Source organism: Chelon labrosus (genome assembly GCF_963514085.1).
Source record: "Chelon labrosus genome assembly, chromosome: 17".
Classification (NCBI taxonomy): Eukaryota; Metazoa; Chordata; class Actinopteri; order Mugiliformes; family Mugilidae; genus Chelon; species Chelon labrosus.
In genome coordinates, this window is record NC_140350.1 from 23,193,455 (window position 1) to 23,211,018 (window position 17,564).

The following is a 17,564-nucleotide window of genomic DNA, read 5'->3' on the forward strand; positions in this document are numbered from 1 at the left end:
CTTCTAGTAATGTGAAACATGAAGTAGCCTACATCTGGAATTTGTGGTAGGCCGCCCAACCCCGGAGATAGCTAGCCTGACCCAGGACAGTGACTATGAGCGCTAACCTTGGCTGACCCATTGTTTCTTAAGGTCTGGTGAGTAAAATGAATAATATTCACAAATTTTGTGTCCATTTTTGCCATTTCATTGGGTCGACATTGATGCTTCTGCTGCATTTTCTTTCTATTAATGTAAAAAAATTGAGTATTTTCCTTCAGTGAAACAGGAAGTAGTCTACATCCAGAATATGCGATAGTCAAAACTCAACTTTTACACTTAGTATCTCTGTCAGCTATGGATCATTACAACAGCCCTGGGGCGTGTTCAGCACGACATTTCTGAATGTTTCTTGTGGGAAAAACCTGGTGCTTCTCCATATTCAGAAGACAAACGCTCAGAGACAAAATCAGATGACAAACCTTGTGCCATAAAGTTTAAAATTACATCTGAATATTGTTCTGAAGTCATGTCCGTGGTCGGTTTTGACCGACAGAAAAGCTCCCTGTAGAGAGCTGTAAACAACTTCTTCTTCATCGTCGTCACCAATCCATAGCTTGTGTTTTTTGCTGTGACACCTGTTTTTGTCAGCACACAACAAACCTGTCCAGACTGTCCAGTCAGGTAATGATACCTCTGACACTCTGACAAGGTAAGGGTAAACTGTACACATTGTAGTTACTCAGGTTCTTGGGGGGAAAACAGAAAACGGAGGCCGACTTAAATCCTCCACTGCAGCTGCCCCCCACCGATCACTGGGACATATGCAAAATGATCATGCTATCTATGCAATTGCATAACCTGCCTCCACCACTTGATTGCACACAGCGTTCACACTTTGGTAAAAATAAAGGAGTAGAGAGCAGTGAAGTAACTCTTCTAATGCAAAACAGTGTCCGATAGCTGCTGTCAGATAGAAGGTGTAATACGGGAGTTTACCTCGGAGGTCAAGTAAACTTTTCTAGGTACAGGCACTCAAAGCACTACAACACAACAACTTGGTGTTCAGCGTCTCGCTCAAGGATACTTCAGCATGTGGGTCCATGTGTCGGGGATCGAACCGCTAACCCTCTGGTTTGTGGACGACCTACTTACAAAAGCCGCCACGCATCGTACCTGCTTACATTTCCATCCTTTCGTCTTTTATTCTTCTCTCCCTCCCTACCACTGCTTCTCATGATTTCCCTCTCCTCTGTTTCTTGTGTTTTCTTCTTTGCCTTCCCCAATTTTATTTCCTCCCCTCCTTTCTTTGTTTCCAAGGCTCCGCGAGCAACTCCTAACCACACAAGTTGCACCCCATGGCTCAGATTGTGACCAAATGGATGGGTTCAATTCTATTCCTTCCTTCCGGGGGCACATGATATCATAATATCGACAGTACCTGAGTGTTTTTCGGACCATATCCTCGTCAGTGATGCCGTAGTAGGTCAGGGTCTCGCTCCACACGGGGTTGAGTGTGTTGTGCAGGGTCTTGGTTCTAAGTTTATTGGCCTGAAAGACAAAGACAAAGACTTTAGTGCACTGAAACCTGAACGCTGATCACTCACGGCTTTAATAACCACCGGCTCCTCCCACGGCTCAGGAGAGCTCATTCCTCAGGTGTCAGCTTCATTGAAATGCTGCCAGAATTACATAAACATCCTTGAAAATGCACAAAGCCTTCTCCGCCGTGAGGAAAATTTGTCAGTGCATTGACGTCTGGCTGCAGGAAAGTAAATACGAGCTCCGTGCTGCTTATTGAATACTGTCAAGAATGAAATATATGTCAAAACAGCGTGCATTTACACGGAGCGACTGGCGTAATGGAAGGATATGCAGAAAGGGAATGAAGAAAATCCTCTGAAGTTAAAAGAGTGTTACCATGGCTGTTCCCTCTGATTCTGTTTGTGTCAGCACGATGCATTCAGCCACAGACCTTCAACAGACGTTGAATCTTTATAGGCTAAACTAGAGGAGCAGAACGCCTTCAGTCTGTTAGAGCTGATTCATTCATAAAAGATGAAGTAAGCCACACATCTTCCATTCAGCTCGGTCAAAATACAAATTAAGTTTTTCTCAGTAAAGGTACGAACATGAAGCCTGACCGTGACGTCTCTTCACGTCGCTCTTTGTCTGCACCAAAGAGTTTCACTTAAACACGCTGCAAAGACTTCAGTCAATGGCCAGATGGCACATAACCTGCATGTTGTGAGCTAGCCTGAAGGGAAATAAGTTTTCACACCAGCAGGTGGCAGCAGACCTACCACTAGCTGAGAGGCTAGGAAGCTAGAAAGCGCTAGCGACTTCGTGACAGCCCATTAAAAGTAAAGCCAAAGCCATGTAGAGCTCCCTCTAGTGGCTGGCTTAATTTCTTGCCCCCTTTAACATTTTGATAGCTATTTTTTTAACCCATCATGGTGGAAGGAGGAGAGGCAAAGGCGCGTCGTTTCCATTCGACGCAAATGTGACAAAATACCTTCGTGGAAATGACATGTCTACACGTGTGAGGTGACTGATTTGATATCTGCTGATGCAAGTCGTACTAATCAAACCCCTCAATGACTTCCTGTCTCCTACACACATGATTTCATACACTTACTTTACTTTATAGTTGCTACACTTATTTTAATTCTACTGAAGGAAGCAGCCGTGATCAGCTTCAAGTTCACATATTCAACATATGCATACGTATGTCACGACAAGCTTTACGCAGAGTTTTCATCAGTGGCATTTTTCACCTAGGCCTTCAATGCCCTCCAACTTTATTCAAAACACCTTTTAATAAGATCGTAATGACCAGTCTGCTATAGAAACCATCAACATCATATGGATACGCATTAAAACAGGACGTTGCATCGTAGACATATGGCGAGATGAATGCCATTAGCAAGAACCTCACTCACAATTCAGCTGCAGCTGCACACCGGCGCCACGTACGTCAAATCCAGCAGAAGCATCAATGTCGACCCAATAAAACGGCAAAAATGGACACAAAATGTGTGAATGTGATTCATATTCCTCACCAGAACTTAAGAAACAATTTAAAGCTCACTTCGGAGTCTGTTAGCCTAGGGTAGTGCTCATAGTCGCTGTCCTGAAATTGGCGGGCACACCCTTTCCCTGGCTGGGTCAGGCCAGCTAGCTCCGGGGTTGGGCGGCCTTTCCTCACAATATCCAGCTTTTCCTTCAGAGTCCACCATGAAGAAGCTTGCTAAGAAGATCTGCAACCAAATCTATAGGGAATACTGAGCGGGGAAATCCTCGGAGCACGGCAGCGAACGTGGCGAGATGAAGATAAAGACGTTGTGTTATGAGATGCGGCTGAGGACACGTGATTCCGTTGAATTTAATCAATTAGCCTGTGTGATTGTTTGCAAGCGTGATGGCAGGCTTCCACGTAACAAGGCCCTCGCTGATTGTTTCTCCCTCAATCAGTTTCCCACAGGAAGCGTGTCGAACAAACTCACACTGAGCGTGTTATTTTTAGATTGATGACCATGTTTTGTATAAAAATGCAAATAAAATATTTCCGTTTGTGTAATTTAATCAAGATTTAACTTGAACACTTAATATTTTTTCATTTATTTCTTCTGTTCTTTCTGTCATTATTTACCAAATAGTATGTAGACTAAAATGTCTGAAAATGTATTTACATCAGCGCGTTGGCTACGGACCCAGTAAGTCTCTGTTCAGTGTGTTGCACCAGAATTAATTCAGGTTGGACGTGCTGGTAGCAGTGAGGTCTAAAATGTTTCATTCAGCAGAGGACCTTTGCTGCATGTTATCACCACTGTTTCACCGTTTCCACTCATTTACACTATTATCACATGAAGGCAAAAACACCAGTGGGTGACCAGAGTAATACAGATTGATTCATTCAGGCAGGATTTTAGAAATACAAATCGAAGAGTCAGATATAATCCGAAGAGTCAGGTAACACGCCATTTGGATTTCATTCCTAAAATCCTAAAACCAGTCAGAGTAAAGAGGTATGTGGTGTTCTCTAAAGTTTTATTTATTTATTTGATAGGGACAGTGGTGCACATTAATGAACATCTATTCAGACACGTAAATATCACCGATTACAGCGACAATTTGCTTCTGCAGTCCCTAGACAGGTAACACAAAAACATGATAAGACATAGAGCACATCACAAGACATTCATTCATTCACTCATCCTCTGTAACCACTTGTTCCTGTGAAGGGTCGCGGGGTCTGCTGGAGCCTATCCCAGCTGTCATTGGGCGAGAGGCGGGGTCCACCCTGGACAGGTCTCCAGTGCATTACTAAGAAGATGAAAGTCAGTGGTTGCAAGACTGGTTTGCTTCCAACCACTGCAAGTTCTATAAAGTTATTTCACTGTCACTATCTTTTACAACGGATGTAAACTTTAAACAGCTTGCTTCTCTGACAGCAGACGCTACTCAGATCACATAAAGCCCACCCGAGCGATTTTACCGGCCTGTCAGAACTTTGCAGGAGCGTAATCGGTTCCCAGTGGAGAGACTCCAGGCCAACTTTCCGCCGCAAAACATTCGTGGGCGTTTGTGGAAGTTCGTGCTGGTCTCCAGGCTAGTTAAAAAAAATTAACTCACACCTACGGCCAATTTAGAATCACCAATGAACCTAACCAGCATGTCTTTGGACGGTGGGAGGAAGCTGGAGTACCCGGAGAGAACCCACGCAGACACAGGGAGAACATGCAAACTCCACACAGAAAGGAACCAGTCGGACCATGATGGATTAGAACCTTCTTGCTGTGAGGCATCAGCGCTCGCCACCACGCCACTGTGCCACTTGTATTTCATAAAGTAGCTGACATTTTTAGGAAACGGTGGAGGTGGATGATCATTTAATAAACTTTAATAAAGTGTTGACATTCCCAGCAGCTTCATCCTTCCGTTGTGTCTTTGCATGTCACTTAAAAATGACAATTTGGATTTACCCGGCGTGTCTAGCCCAAGGAATAAAGATTGCGTGATTCAATATCACAGCATGTTAATTCACTATATATGCCTGTATGTATTAGGTGGTGAAAACAGATAGCTGTGAAAGCCAATTACCAGCAGACACAGCTGCTGTGGTGAATATGAAAATAACAAAACACGCAAAACATAGCGTGCAGCGTCTGTAATGGAACGTCTCCATAAATACGTCAGAGAGAGATTTTACAGCTTTCCGTTCAGGTACTTCATCGCCGTCTAAAGCCGCGTTTGCATCCACTATGCGAAGGTCAAGGTGCTTTATCTGTTAAGGGGCACCTTGGTTATTTTACACGATCTTCTTGGGAGTTAAGTGGATTGTTGGCAGGGCGGTGAAAAGAACAGGAAGTGATCGGCTGAATATCAATGCAGTCACATGCGGCGACTCGCCGACAGGGACGTCGATAAACCGCTCCGACGCAGGTTGATCTGACGGCGTGATTTAATTAAAGGCCACAAATTTGTTTCAGATCCTTGAAATGACTTAATGCTGGGGGGGGAATTTAACCGGGGATGATGAAAGAAAGCAGTGAATTAAATAGATAATGAGTGAATCTGCTGTGGAGATGCAGCTCTCTCTCTCTCTCTCTCTCTCTCTGGTACACGTGTGATATCAGCATGCATTAAAGGGGAAATAATTCACCGCCCGCCACCTGCTCACAGATGGAGGGCGGCGCTACAAACGAGCAACTGGTGTCACGATCATTTCAGCTGCGGAGGCTAAAAAGGCTTTTGCTCTCAGGCCAATTATTCCAGTACATTTGCACAAATAGCTGAATCTGTGCTGGAGCCAGACTTAGCTCTGATACCTGAAGGAGACGGGGAGAGGTAGGGATGAGGCCAAAATAACACCTGTATCTTCTTCTTATTTTTTTCTACGAATCAAGTCATTAATTCGCCTCAAAGTCAAACAGTAAATTCCAATTTTATAAATCCATCAGCCACTGAATGTGTAACTCCTGCCAGTTGCTGTTTTAACGATGCAGTATTTTACAATCATCCACTGTATGTCGCGAGTGTCCGGTTTGTGAGCTGCGCCACTTTGCGTCCAGTCGCAACGTCTTGATTTTAGATTATTGAGCTCCTTTCAGCGCTCGACACTTTAATCTGGAATAATTAGCGCCGTTTCATCGGGCCTGATTGTGGTCTCAGATGAGATGAAGCTGTGATCTGGCTTCGCGGCGGAGCATGAAACTTCACTTCTGATTAAAGCGCCGAGCAGAACTCATGACCTCTTTAGTGGGCCTTAATGAGGCTCTTAGACTGAGCCTAATGATTATTTTGAGAACAAGCTGGGAGAATATCAGAGCAGGAAGAAGGTGATGGCGTCTTGCCGTCTCCTGCCGAGGCAGCTGACAAATCCGAGAGGAAACGTGCCCTCGTGGAGAGTTTCAGTTGATTTATTAGTCAAATAATCCATGAAAAGTCATAAAAGTTTCTGCCAGTGAGCTGAAAGGAGCTGGGTAGTTGATGCAGCTCCGGTCACACTGTGAGAGCAAAGCCTTTGTCGGTCATCAAAAATAACTTCCTGCTGTTCATTTGGCCTTAGAAACAGCCATAATGCAGTCAGTCTTAAAGTAAGCATGAGAGTGTGGCGGCTCATAAATGATCATTACAGTTTAATCCAGTGCTAACTTTGCACTCCTGGCTTCATATAAATCATATCAAAATAAATTGAGTGACCATCAAACCACGAGGTTTGATGGTCACTTTAACAGCAGAGACTTGAGTTTGTGTCCTGCTGCACCAACAACTGAATTAGCAGCTGGCTCCTACAAATGCCTTTGAATGATTATGTGAATTAACAGGTGGTTTGTTGGGTGGCAGCATGGGAGAATCTGTATTTTATTTTATTTTATTTTATTTTATTTATTTATTTATTTATTTAATTATCTTTTGTTTAATTTTTTTCATACAGCAATTTTACTCCTCAATGTAGAACACTTATTTTTTATTTTATTTTATCGTATTTTATTTATTTTATTTTATTGCATAGAGCAATTTTACTCCTCAGTGTAGAACACTTATTTTTTATTTTATTTTTTTTATTTTATTTATTTATTTTATTTTATTTTATTATCTTTTTTATTTTTTTTTATTTTTATATTTTTTTTTCATACAGCAATTTTACTCCTCAGTATAGAACACTTTTTTTTTATATATATGTTATTATTATTATTATTATTATTATTATTATTATTGCATTCAGCAATTTTACTCCTCTGTATAGAATACACATTTTTTATTTTATTTTTTTGCATACAGCAATTTAAATTAAATTAAATTAAATTAAATTAAATTAAATTAAATTAAATTAAATTAAATTATTCCCCCGTGACCCTTAACAGGAGTAAGCGGGTACAGAAGATGAATGAAGAAAATGAATTAAATTGTTCTCATAGTATTGTTCTCAAAAGATGATAATCCAGGATGCAGTGCACCTGAATCCTTGCTCAGACATAGCTGCAGCCTTGTGCATGGAATAAAGAACATATCAGTCAGTGAGTGTCTGAGATGCTGGTTGGTTGTTTAGCTGTTTAAATACTACTTTAAATCCCAGAATAATAAACTCAGCTTCAGTAATCCAAAAAAACAATAAATGAATCAGAACAATTAAAAACCGATAATCCTGCCAAGGAACACATTGTATTCTGAAGACAGCAATAAATTAAATAAAATTTCCTCTGGATCATGTAAAGCGGTGAATCATGGCTGACGTAGTCGTGTGTCATTTATTTTCAAAGGAGGAGTATTTTTAGCCTGAAACCACAGCAACTCGAGATTGTGTACCAGGTGTTTTCTAACAAATTCTTCGAGGCGTGTTTATGTCTGCAGAACGGAGAGCACACAGAGCTTTCCTGGAGCCAAACAGTCACAGTCAGAGATTGTACAGTAGTTTTATTCGGTGTAAACAAACAGATTTTGCTGTTGTTTGAATCATCCGATGAATATACAGCAATCTGGTGACTGGTTGCTTGGAAATCTTGCCCTGGACCAAATCTGTTGGATGAATATTATCACAGATGATATCTACAGTTGGCAGATTTCTCCTATAACTCCAGTAATTAAAAGGGGAGGCGCTGTCCAAATCAAACCAGCAGCAGGCAGACTGTTGATTTGTTTTATGAGTCGATTCCATGTGTTGTGTGACAATTATTACGATACAGTTTCACTCCCGGAGCTTTATAACTTCCTAAACTCCAGATTTTCCTGCTAATAATTACAACTTGAGATTAATCCATCTTTAACTCGCAGGAAAACACAAATTGCACCATCGGTCTCTGCACACATGGAGCTGTGTTGATTTAGTTATGAAGACAATGACATAAAATATTCTAGTGATGGGAAGTTTGGCTCGTTTCAAAGATTCGGCTCTAATGGCTCGGCTCCCTGAGAAGAGCCGGCTCTTATATGGCTCGCAAACGGCTCTCCGTTTAGTTTCGCTCTTCTGTTTTGTCCTAATTTAACCATCACGAATGGTTTGTGTGTTGGTAAGCAATTTTCCATTTGCTGTTTTGGTAAAAGTCTTATGTTTTAGCACTTTTTTCAATACAAAATAAAATACAGCTACTATTTTTGAGCATCAAATCAAAGCTTTAAATCAACAACTGAACCACTGCAAACAAATTAATTAAATACAGACTAAAGGCTCATTTAAAGTACTGTAACCTACGTACGTAGCCTTCGCGAGCCTCGCTCTGTAACAGCTCCACCCAAACATTAGTCTGCGCTGTGTCGCAGACGCAAGACGACTCAAACAAATGTTTGTATCTCTGAACCTCCTCCGTTAACCTTTCCTCCATGTGTTCCATCTTTATTGATCCAAAACAATCAGTTTGAAAATTGCTGAGATGGAGAGGCAGACGGAAATACTAAAGCGGAAACACGTTACTACCAAGCGGAACCAAACGCAGCTCTTGTGGTCTGCGTTGCCGTGACGCGTAGTTACATTTCTGGGGGAGGTGCACGTCAGGTTACAGCGTTAGGGTCTGGGCTGTTGCCATGGCTACGGCGTCAAACTGACGCAGAAGCATAGGCTCATGAGCATTTTTGCCCGAAGACTAAATCTGAAACAGCGGCTCAAAATGACACAGAGTCTGTCATTTATTCAGTTTACATACGAAGAGATGGAAAATGTGACGGCCCAATAAAAAGTCACGGCACCGTGTCATAGCCGACAATAAATGGTGGGGTGGGACGAGGAAGAGGGGTGGGGCGGCATGATGACTCTTTCCATCTGTCTGCAGAGATCTAGCGGCCTCAGTTCAGAGTTTAAGAAGCCAGAATAGCATCAGCCGTGACTGAGTCGATTAGACAAAAACACCATCATAAAGTATCTCTCTGTTTACTGTGCATTCATTAAACTGTGAGAAGTCTCTTCCATAAATCAAGCTGGAATGAAAACTACTGACATAAAAAAAAAAACAAGTCTTTCATTCACAAACTTTCCTCCGAGTGAAATATTAAAACGGTGAAAAATTGTAAATGCTGGGCTGCATTTTCATCTGTTTTTTGGGGCATTGCACAATTTACTTTAGCCTCACTGGAGCGCTGGCGTCTGCTCATCCATCTCACCGCTCAGTCATTTCGCTAAATGACAGGCAAGGCGGTTCGGGTTTGGGGCAAATGACGGTCGGAGGGGATCTTTCGCTGAGATCACAACAAAAACAAAACATGCAATTTGCACTGATAGCACACAACAGGGCCGCAAGTGTTACTCATACGGGTGTTAGATGGATGATAGCCAGCTAGATGTCCAGCATTCAGATTCATCTCAGGACGCGGCTAAGACCAATAACTGCATGTGTTTGTATAACACCGGCTTTTGCATGCGTGTCCTCCGTCACAGTGTGTGATGTGTGAACTTTAACCACGGACGAGCAGATCTCTGAGTGCAGCAAATGACTGAGGGCTACTGTAAAGATGGAGAACAGACCGAATAAAGAATGTACATGAACAAATGATCACAACGTGGAGAGCGAACAAAAGACTTCACAGATTTTGCAGCGGTTGTTTCGACTAAATCCCGACAGATTAACAAACCGAAACGATAGATTTTAAATAAGTGCTATTTGACGAGAGCCAAGAATCTTGTGCGGCACTAAAGTGGAAAACATGAACCGTGAATCAACTTTGAAAATGAACTTACGCGCAACCCTTATTTCCAGGCTGTGGTAGATATGTGGGCTTCAAATGTCTAGTCTTCTTTAACCTTTTATATTTTTAATTTTTAATTTTCATGTAGAAAATCAAGGTCGATGAAGTTAACATATATTTCTTGCCCTTAAAGGGGAACTACTGTTTTTTACAACCTGGACCTTATTTCTGGCATCAAATACAATCATTTACTCACCCATATAACTTTTGTGTTATTTGGAGTCGTTTGGATGATATTTAGATCCAGCAGAGTGACATGCATATCCATATAGTGGAAGTGATTGTTGCACCGAAACGCAGCCTCTAAATAACGAATTATCTGCTGGGAAACTCATTCATTTCACCAATATTTTGTTATGATATGCTAATGCTATTCCCCGTATGTTGCAAAAAACTAGCAGTAGCAAATTACAGGTGAAATAAGCCGATCATCGTGGGTGTGCGTGGTGCTCAGAGATGACATCATCCAGGTCAGAGGTTAGTAGGTCAATCTATAGACCCCAGATGATGATAACAGGTAACTCCGGACTCAACGGGGAATAGCACTAGCGTATCATAACAAAATATTGGTGAAATAAATGAGTTTCGTGGCAGATAATGTGTTATTTAGAGGCTGCGTTTCGGTGCCCCATTCACTTCCACTATATGGATATACGCAGATCTAAATGACACCAAAGTTATATGGTTGACTAAACGATCGTATTTTATTACAAGAAATAAGGTCCAGGTTGTAAAAAACGGTAATTCCCCTTTAAGTGGTAGACAAAAGTAAACATGCATTTAGACCATTAGAACATAAGTACTGATTCAGGCTCTTGTCAGCATACACTCTCTAAGACTCATCTCCTGGGTGCACTGGGACGCATCATCACTGTTGTTTCCTGGGGTCAACAGGTGTTTCGGGTCTTGTGACAGACACCCTCGCCCAGGCAACCCAGCCAGGGCTGGTTAGGCCCGACTTGCATCCCAGTAGCAACCCACTGATCAGCCCTCTTAATCCACAAGCACCTCGTGGCTCTCTCTGCAGCTTCAGTGATGGATTGGATGGCCCTCTTCTTGGCTGCCCCTGTAACGCCCAAACGGACGAGTGTTTTGCAGAGTGAGCGTCCTGCAAAGCCTCTACAGCCAACTTCTATGGGCTTGTAGAATGTCCTCCAACCCCTGCCCCTGCACTCCTCCACCAGTTACTTGGTGTGTTTCCTCTCGTCGGCTTCCTCAACCCGCTCTTCCCAAGGAGTTCCCGCATGAGCGACAATAAACTCAATCCCCCAAAGGCCTAAAATGCCGTTGCGCAACTTGATCCACAACACAAATGATAAACCTACATAATTAAAGCCAAATAGTACACCAAAATAAAACCAAATAAAGGTTAGACTGTTTAATAATTGAGCCTGATATGCTCTACAGTTAAACTCAAGGGTCTGATGTGTCGTAAAAAGTCACTATAGACAGGATGAAGCCTTTAAATGTATGTAAAAATATAATCTTTCCTCTCTTGTCAATCTTTCCTTGGTTGCTTTTTACTTTAGTGTGACTGTATTTCATTTCATTCTACTAGTGCCTGTAGCTATCTATTAGGCTTAGATTATATCTCAACCTGGACAGTCTTTCTTTGTTAAGCTTAAAACAAATGTTTATTTTGATTTTAATTGTACAATAAAACACATTCGGTTTGTTTCTCGTATTGGATTTTCATGGCATATCAACATCTGGTGAAGCTCTTATGACCATAACGACCGAATATATTTAGTTATTTTCCATTATCACATGCGTAACGTTAAGTCAGAGCTGCTGGTCCATAGCAGGAGCAGATCGCAAACTACTACAAATCAAAAGAGACGACTCTGAAAAGGTTTAAAATGAAAGAGGTGAGTCGGGTAGATGGATAATCACACAGCTTTGGTTTTGTGGAATATACTCATTCACAGGATTTATATTAGATCTGATGGAAGCAAGGAAAAGATTTCACTGTCTCTTCTAAATCAAACGTCTGCTCGAGTGCATCCACTCGTGACACCGAGCGGACCGAAGCGGCGCCACACCGCAGCATGACACAAGTAAAGCGCATCATGAGCGGCTGCGTTAGGTCGGCCAGTTAATGTTTACACTGATGAGGCCTGGCGCTGGCGCTCTGTGGTGTTTCCCCGTATCGTGAAATAGATCATTAGCCTTCTCCGCACAGCGCCGAGAACAAAAAAATAAAAATACATCTTCCTGAATCTCAGGGAACATCCTTGATCCATTAAATCTCATGTAATGAAAATACAGTTAGTGATACAACAGGAGGCGGTATTTAAAGATCCCGTTTCTATCATTATAGTTGTTTTTGTGCACCAAATGAACATGTGCAGAAGACAGCCATTGTTTTACTTTACAAACTGAACCATATTTTGTGTGATCATTCCCTCAGGAAGGTGCAGAGAGCGATGCTGTGTTTCTCCTGTTGCCAGTGTTTGGCGATGGATGGGTTAAAGGCTGTCCTAGGGGAGTGTGGTCCTTACTGTACCTTCACTATAACAAAATGCACAGCCAGACCCACGGCACACATCCATTTTCATTCCAGGAGAACTGTGTACTGAAACTAGATATTACTTTTGTAGAAATAACTAGCCAGCTTGTACCAGCTCTTTCTCTTTCAGTGCAGATTTAATCTTTATAAACAGATCTCTGTGTTTTCCTTTGCAGCATCTTTCAGAAACAGACCACATTTGGGTACAAGAAGCTTTCTGGTTTGCAGTCAGAGTAGTTTTTACCAATCATGTTTGAGCAAACTTTGATTGTATGCCTACTTGTCATACACTGCCGCCAAGGAATTGTGTTTGTCACGCATTGTGTTTGCAAGCAGATGCCGCAAACAAAATGTGTTAAGTGAGCATAAACTGCTTATTCCTGAGACCATACGATCTCACAGATGTCAGCTACATCTCCATTCATTCTCAAACTGACCTGTAATCAATGATCAGTGCAAAGAAAAGGATGTCTTGGCCCCTAAGGCTGCGTTCAGACTGCCAGCCAAAATCCGATTTTTAGCCCATTCAGATTTGAATCGGATGTCGATTTTGAAGTCTGAACAGTGACAGATCACATGAAATCCGATTTTTGCCAAACGGTTGCAAACCACATCCAGAGGTAGTTTCATATCGCATTCGTATCGGATATGGACAGATGCGTCTCAGTCTGAACAGCTCCAAAGAGTCCCAAAAGATTGTCCCCAGAGGCTAATTCATCCAATTATGTTGTCTTTATACTAAGCTAGGCTATCCTGAAAATCAAGCTTTACCTTCAATAAATCCAAGGAACACAACGAAACAATATTGACAGCAATGTTTGAGAAGGAAATGCAAAACTGTCACAACTGAAGAGATGCAGTGATAGAAATGATCTATTATTAACTAACATAGTACGCACCTTGCTGGCGCCGGGCAGTAGGTGCAGCTTGACATAAGGATCTGAGAGTCCATTGTGGTCCATCGGCTTGAGCCCCTGTGGGAAAAAAGACAGAGAAGCGTTCATAAATCATGAAAATGAAAAGTTCCTTTACAGAGTTATCCCTGATTTAATGTCAGTTTCTCCTTATAATGGTTTATGGGGGGTAATTTGTTCGGTGATGATTTGTTCTCACAATTGTACAAAAAGGAAGATCAAATAGACATAGAGCAATAATATATATGACAGTCTGCAAGATATATAAAGTTTGGTGTGAGAATTTTGTCTTGTGATGGTGGTGGTCATCAAAAACATCTGAATTCATCATCTGGAGACCACGATCATTCATCGTCATCACGTTTACAGTGCATAAGGTTTCCAATCAGAATTTTCTACATTTCTGCATAAAAATGACTCAAAGTCTAATCCAATAGAAATGTTGTGGAAGGACCTGAAGCAAGCAGCTCTCATGTGAGGAAACCCCAACAACATCTCAGAATATGGAGTGGTTCTGTCATGAGGAACAGATTCACTGTCGATGACTGATCAGCAGTTACCGGAAACATCTGGTTGCTGTTATTGCTGCACAAGGGGGTCACAGCAGATACTGAAAGTATGGGTTCGCAATCAATTATCTCTAATAAATAAATGCATGTGTATAATATTTGTTTTTCAGCGGTTTGACTGGGTCCTCTTTGTCTATCCTCACTGCTTTTAAGCACCACTGTAAATAAAATGTGGAAGATATGCTCGCATAAATCTTGCTATTGGTCAAAGACGCATTTTGACCTGATGCCTGCAGCAAAGCAAAGGTCACGGGAAATCATCCTCCAGGGAACTTGCATATTAGCATGCAATTTTGTGATAATCTGTCCTCTGGATATTCTGCTTTGGACTGAGCTGAAGGATCAGAACAATAATCCAGAAGATATCCAAGTTCAGTACCGGCTCAAGACTTCACTGAAAAACACCAAACAGAACAGTGGAACTGACTTAAAAAAAACAAAAAAAAAAAACATTCACATTCCCTTGAAGAGCAAATCAATGATACTCACAGAGGGTAGAGGATGTAAAGGTCACTCATACAATAACTGAATAAGACAACACCACGTGGGTAGCCACCGACGTTAAGAGAAAGGACCGGGAGGGTTTCCGGAGCGAAATGTGTGTTTGTCTTTTTGTGTGCTTTTCTTATTTATTCATGGATCCAACTCCTACACATGATGCTGAATTTTCATTCTCGGGAACACGATGTCTTCAGGACATGTCTGAAGTTCACACCACAACTCATGTTAAAAATTCAGTCAGGGGTCATAAGAAAGATTCATGTGATCAGTATTAGGTAGTGTTGCTAGGAAAGACTTTTGGGAATTGGACACTTCAACCTGGGATCTGGACAAAAAAATAAGACTCTTCAACATACGGGCACCTCCCATAGCAGTTACCAATTATCTCAATATGTAACTGATATAGCAAGACACTAGTGTCCATATCTTAGTCGTTTGTTTTCCTAAAAGCTGTAATTTCTTGCATTTGTAGGTGTCATGGTTCTTCTTTGGTTTCCTGTCTGGTGTTCCTTCCTGATTCCCCCCATTGATCGCTTCATTGGTTTCTCCTTGTGTGCTCCGCCCTGATTGATTTCACCTGTGTCCCGTCATCCACCCCTCTGCCCGCTTCTGTATATATAGCCCCGCCTTTAGCTTTGTTTTCCGTGGCGTTGTACTTGTCACCCTCCCCTAGTGCTTTTATTTTTTTTCTCTCTTCGTGTTTAGATTACCTGCCACCTCTGTAGCGCCTTCTGTTTTTCTTGTTTTCATTAAATACGTTGTGTGCCGACTCCTGCGTCACCCCGCTCTGTCCTGCCACTCGGGTCCTTACCCCGCTACCCGCAAACCTTGACAGTAGGTTACAGCAACACGGTGATTAAGAAAGCACAAGCCAGAGAGAAGTGAATGAAGAGAGGGAGCTGCGTTTGTGGAAACAAAGCAAGAAATCAAATAACTTCAACCTTGGTTTTTGTTTCACAGAGGCACAATTCTAAAGCCTCTACACACCGTGTTGTCAGATTTTGTGTGTACGGAGCCAAATCTCACTCTTTATCCCCTCTGTTGTGATACTCTCTGCTCTGTGTGTGCAGCACAGCCTGCCCTCGGTCAAACAGACTCGCATATCTGCTGCTCTGCATACATCCGTGACGCAGACACAGAGCACAGAGATACGGAGGCAGCGATGTAACCCGGGCGTTCAACTCTCACGCACTGCGTTACTGCCCGGAGGCTACACACTCACAGTCCACAGGTTGCAGCCAAGAAACGTCCCTAACGTGGGAAAATAAGGATAAACTAAGACCAGGCAGGCATGCTGAGGCAGTCAGGGTCATCTCGCAATTCTGCTGGGTCATGAACATGGACTGTGACTAAAAACCATCCGTGACGTTTCCTAAAGAGCAGTTTTGAAGAAGGCCACCCGTTGTGCCTTCTTGGCAAGCCTGACTCTAGCAATCTGATTTGTACCAGGCTGTAGACACATTTATTTCTGCTGTAAACATGACATTTTAACATGAATGTCTATAGCGAGGCGGCCACGGTGGTGTGGTGGTTAGCACTGATGCCTCACAGCAAGAAGGTTCTGGGTTCTAATCCATCGGCCATGGAGTTTGCATGTTCTCCCTGTGTCTGCGTGGGTTCTCTCCAGGTTCTCCAGCTTCCTCCCACCGTCCAAAGACATGCTGGTTAGGTTCATTGGTGATTCTAAATTGACCATGTTTGGTTGTCTGTGTTAGCCCTGTGATAGGGTGTACCCCGCCTCTCGCCCCAATGATATCTGGGATAGGCTCCAGCCTCCCCGCAACCCTCCAGACTAAAAGTAGTTACAGAAAATGAATGAATGAATGAATGCCGATTGTTTCGCTATTGCAGCCAGCATCTAGTGGCCATTTGAGGAATTGCACATCTGCTGCATTTTTCAGCCGCTTGGTCATAAACTATGATCGATATAGATTACTTTTGTATGAGTGCATTGTTTTTCTCAGAAACTTGCTGCATATTGCTCCTTGAAATGTGCTCTGTTAGCGTGCAGGGGAGGTTTACATCATAGATGTTGTCTCGTCTCACGGGATTTATTTTTTGGCCCATCCCCTGCACCACATTACTTTGTAAAGGTTCATGCAATAAATCCCAGTTTATTTACTGTGGTTTACAATGTGAGCTGCTCTCAGTTAATTGATGCAAAAGAGAAAATCTAATATAATACATGACAACAAATAGTAGTGGATAATATATCAAATGATGAATGAGCTTCACTTTATTTGGCTTTAAAATTATAATTGCATTATACTCTATCCCTTAAGGATAAACATGTATAGTAAACCTGAATGATGAAGGATATCAAAGCTTAAAATGACAATGGTTTTAGGATCTCACAATGAAAAGATTTTACTGGAAAACCACAGAGGACTGCCGTCATACAAAACAGAAAACCCTTCATTATCAGCCTTGCACCAGTCTTTTGATTGTCCCCTGTCTTTATGTTTTTATCTTTAACAGACCAAAAATGGAAAAATAAACCAAATATGATGTCTATCCTCCCACAATTATCAGGCTTAATAGAGGCGCTCGGCTCAAAGCCCAGCACTCAGCAGGAATTACTGGCAGTAAAATGACACACTCAACTGTGTCTCTAATAAGGCAACGCTGCTGCTGTACATCCCGTCTGCACAAAATAAAACCACAGTGACACTAATTTCTTTAGCCGGCTCCCATAAACATGTTGTGATAGCGCGTGGACGGTGTCGGCGGATGTACTTAGTTTTCCAACATCTCAGAGAAAGACACTGAGTGGCCAGACGGGAGGGGAGTACGTTATAGAAACAGACAATGAAATCTGTTTAAGGGGAAAGACTAACCAGATGACTGGTACTTTCTCTGGGTCGTTTTGATTTAATTTGGGCGTGTCACAGAGACTGATATGTCTACATGCGG

The 17,564-nt window shown here is 42.2% G+C and overlaps 1 protein-coding gene across 1 annotated transcript in view; it reads right to left on the reverse strand.

Annotated features, from left to right (window-relative positions):
* Window positions 1-17,564, reverse strand: part of doc2b (double C2-like domains, beta) — a gene marked incomplete at both ends in the record, with an annotated part of 136,448 nt that overhangs the window by 24,725 nt on the left and 94,159 nt on the right. The window contains 2 exons of the mRNA XM_084564241.1: window positions 1,421-1,530; window positions 13,567-13,641. Coding sequence (XP_084420367.1) covers window positions 1,421-1,530; window positions 13,567-13,641 — 185 coding nt within the window. The remainder of the gene's footprint in view (window positions 1-1,420; window positions 1,531-13,566; window positions 13,642-17,564) is intronic.